Here is a 3,750-nt window from a genome sequence, read left to right as displayed (position 1 = left end):
ATGCTAAGTATATGTAGGCCTGCAATTGGTCAATGGCCCACTTGAAAAAAACTGCTTACGCTACTAGGAAAAATAAGACGGTCAAAGATGGAGTTTTATCTTCCGGAACTAATCCTACCATGACTCTGTTGCTTACAATTGACCTCTGCCTAACGACGCACAATGGTCGAAACGTAACAAACGCTAAAGTCAACGACGTTACCATTTCCCCAAATAACTGTTACGTTGTTATGTTGAAAACGTCACAGATTATGTGCGTAGTTAACGTCAACAATATGGTTAGTAACAAAGGTAACAGCTTTCCTGAAGACGTGACTCTCTCACAATGGCAGCCATTCACGAAGCAAATGTGGTGGCTTACAGCATCGCAACTGAAATCGTAAACGATGTCATCGTTAACGACGATATTTTCGATGAAAATGACGAGGACAGCGATACAGATACAGATGGTATTTGCATAATCGTCGGACAAACAGTAAGTTCGACACAGACCGAACAGAAAGGCGACGATTCAAATGACGGCAGTGATGAAACTGACAATTACATCGACTCGATGACTTCAAGATCAGAGGATATGACAATAGACGATTGGGAAAAGGATGTTTTTGTTGACGCACAAGAGGAAACGAGCCAAGAAAACTTCGGGAGCGCCACATCTGTATTGACTATGGAAGCGGATGAAGATCTCGAAGTGGATAAATCTGTTCGTGAGACCCTCAATAGAGTAATAGAATTACTGCAATCTGAAGAAGCGGTCTCTACGGACCAAACTTCGTCAATCAGTGCAATTTCCCCCGCTGATATCATCTGTGTTCAACCAGACCCAAACACAAACTCGGATTCGATCACTGTCGCAACTGACGAAACACCGGAAAATGTAATTCATACTGTTAGCAACGATCCAACGTTGACAGATTTAGAAGATCTTGACGGCGAGGTTGAATATTTCGACTCTTATGCCGTGTTTAGCCCATTTGGCGGTGGACCAAACGTTGTGTGCGCTACCGAGTCTAATTATGTACCCGATACGTCCATTGACACCGCGTCCGGTATATTCAGTGAAAGATCATACCAGATGTCGGATACAAATACTGTCAACTTTTCGCCTCACTACTACGCTAACGTCCATACGACGCATACTCAAAGTTACAATGTCGGATATGAGTATCCCGTGGCTGATGTCTCCCCACTAACTGATAATTTTCCCGAGAATCACGTGCAAAATTTCGGGGACACCTTGGAGTCTCAGTGTCCGGCACCGAATGGACTGGAAAACCAGGTCAACATTGGAGCCGATAGTCTGACAATTCACGTTAGTCAGCGGATTGGTGGAAGCGACATGAAGAACCCAAACGAAATGCACAATTATTATGAGTCTCCTTATGACGGCCAAGATGGCGACGCAGAGATCTCATGCCCACCATGTGACAATCCAAGAGAAGTAACCACAGATTGGTACACATCTCCTACTTCGGCCGACGAAGTCGACACATCTGCGGACATAGTTTCAATGGAAGGGAATGTCGATCAGACTGGAGTTAAGAAATTGGAAGTATCGTTTACAAAATCGAATTCAGGCTCATCGAACAAACAGAAACCTGTCGATCCTGTAACAAACTCGAACGATATCCTCCCTTTGTTTCACAACTCTTCGCTGAATCCGGAATGTGAACCATTCATTCCCATGCAAAACTACAACAATCAGTATACAGTTTATAGCAATGGTGATAGCTCCAGCCCTACAACAGGATCTCACCCCGTAGCTCTATCATATGATGAAAAATCCCACGTCCCGGCATATGACCCAGACCCCAGGAATACAACCATTTTCCAGGGACAGACCTATATGTTTCCTGCACATCAATACACAAGCAATGGATTCTTCCTGGAACCAAGACCACAATTCGGTCCCGGACAATCAGCATATCCTGTATATCCAAGAAATTCTACGACACAAAATCCAGATTTTTATCAAGTGCAGCCATCGTTTCAACAAACAGATTCACAGTTTGGCATCAGTAACCAGCAACAGCAGTACCCTATCACAGCGAACGGTAATCAATCAACCGACTTCCGGTACCCAGCGATTTACTTGTCCGAGGCTGGTCTGATGACGGTGCTGTTGCGTCACGACTTCACCGTAGAGATGACCGTAGATCAGGTGATACGTGTGGTCAACCACAAGAAAAAGCTGGTGGCACTGGTCAACAGCGAAGGGACGGAGAGTTACGTATTCCATCCTGCGGCGCGGATCACACAAGACCTTGAGATCGTTGAAGTTGAAGTGTTCCTGCAACGGAAAGTGAAGATGACCACAGAGCATATTACATTCGCTAACAACTTCAAATGTTACAAGTTTGACCACGAGGACATCGAAGAAGCAGAACCTGAATTCGCTGACATGCGCAATGACCTATCTGTTGACTTCCTCTTCTCGTCAGATAGCTGCAGCGACATCGATATCATTGCACAACGCGCGGCGAAATTGGCAGAGGAAGCAAAGATTGAACACGGCGAAAACGGATGGTGTGTTGTCAAAATCAACGGAGTCAAAATCATTCAGAACGAGAGAGGTGAAGTAACTGTCAATTCCGGACCGAAATTCATCAGAATGTATCCAAATAATATGTCACTACAACTCAAATCGAACTTCCTAGAGGTCAGAATCGGAATCAACTGGAGCGTGAAGGTTAGTCGCGGTTCCCACGTGCTGACCGCCAGCCACTGTGGATTCATTGTCTCGAACGGTCGAATAGAAGCTGGATTTGACGACGCTAACAAGCCTTTCGCTTGTCTCCTTCCCCGACGCGTGCCAATATTAAACGATCACCGGAAGTTCCGACGCCGTCACGGAGCAGGAACCCATATCTGGCGCAGGAGCAGGACAGCGGACGATGATTAATTAATTATGGCCATGTAAGATCAGTTCGTTTGAAATTTGCACCAGTGATGATCTATTTGTTTACGACAAACATTGTTGACATTTTCAACTCGTATTGATTTTTTCACGAAATCATGAGTTCAATCAAATCACAATATACATTCTAACAATGGAATCGTCTCTGGTTTTTGTTATCAGTAACTGGTTCCTGCCATGTGACCGTAACTTTTTAAAACTTTTGAAACGGCACACTAAGTTTCCGTTGAATCATGTTCATATTAAAAGGGTTCAGACAGAACCCATTTGATGTACTCATGTGTTTGTTGATTTTTGCATACAAGTAAAAATGAATTAAAGGTGAATTATTTTCGCAGTCCAGACGTTCTATCCCGTGTCCAACGTTTGTGATATTAAGTTTATACCATTAGTCAGCTTTAAAAAAGAAGGAAGGCTTCATAGAAAAATAAATTGTATGTGAAAGATTTGCAACCCACGATGAGATGAAAATGTCCAGTTCCTTTTGATAAGTGCTGCTCAGCAATAGTATCGTTCTCATTTTGTGTGTGTGTTAGAACTGTTACAAGCATTCAAATTTCGAGCAACTATAATTCTGTAAAATGATGCGCAACATATGATCTTTTTTTGGAATTCATGTATTTCTTTTGAATACTTTAACAATAATTTCACGGCAGTTACAGCGTAAATAGAAAAAACATAACATGTTGTTACCCTTTTTCTTAAAACAATCTATTTACATTTACACTGCAAATTCCTCTATCAGCATTACCAGAAGAAATTACGTTCATGGGGCTATGAACGCAATTTGATCAGCGTCATTTTGAAGCTTCCCCTCACGCCTCGAATAACGC

The 3,750-nt window shown here is 42.9% G+C and overlaps 1 protein-coding gene across 1 annotated transcript; it reads left to right on the top strand.

Moving 5' to 3' along the window:
- Positions 1-251: 251 nt before the first annotated feature.
- LOC110460995 lies at positions 252-3,176 on the top strand. The gene has a single exon (XM_021514253.1). It carries the CDS (start codon positions 326-328, stop codon positions 2,900-2,902), a length of 2,577 nt encoding a protein of 858 aa, XP_021369928.1. The 5' UTR covers positions 252-325; the 3' UTR covers positions 2,903-3,176.
- The last annotated feature ends 574 nt before the right edge of the window (positions 3,177-3,750 follow it).

This window comes from Mizuhopecten yessoensis, unplaced genomic scaffold (genome assembly GCF_002113885.1).
Source record: "Mizuhopecten yessoensis strain PY_sf001 unplaced genomic scaffold, ASM211388v2 scaffold10531, whole genome shotgun sequence".
NCBI lineage: Eukaryota > Metazoa > Mollusca > Bivalvia > Pectinida > Pectinidae > Mizuhopecten > Mizuhopecten yessoensis.
Note: the sequence above shows the minus strand (reverse complement) of the source record. Positions and strands in the feature narration are given on the sequence as shown.

Coding starts and splice junctions, on each gene's coding strand:
- LOC110460995 (XM_021514253.1), top strand. CDS start 326: ATGGCAGCCATTCACGAAGCAAATGTGGTGGCTTACAGCATCGCAACT.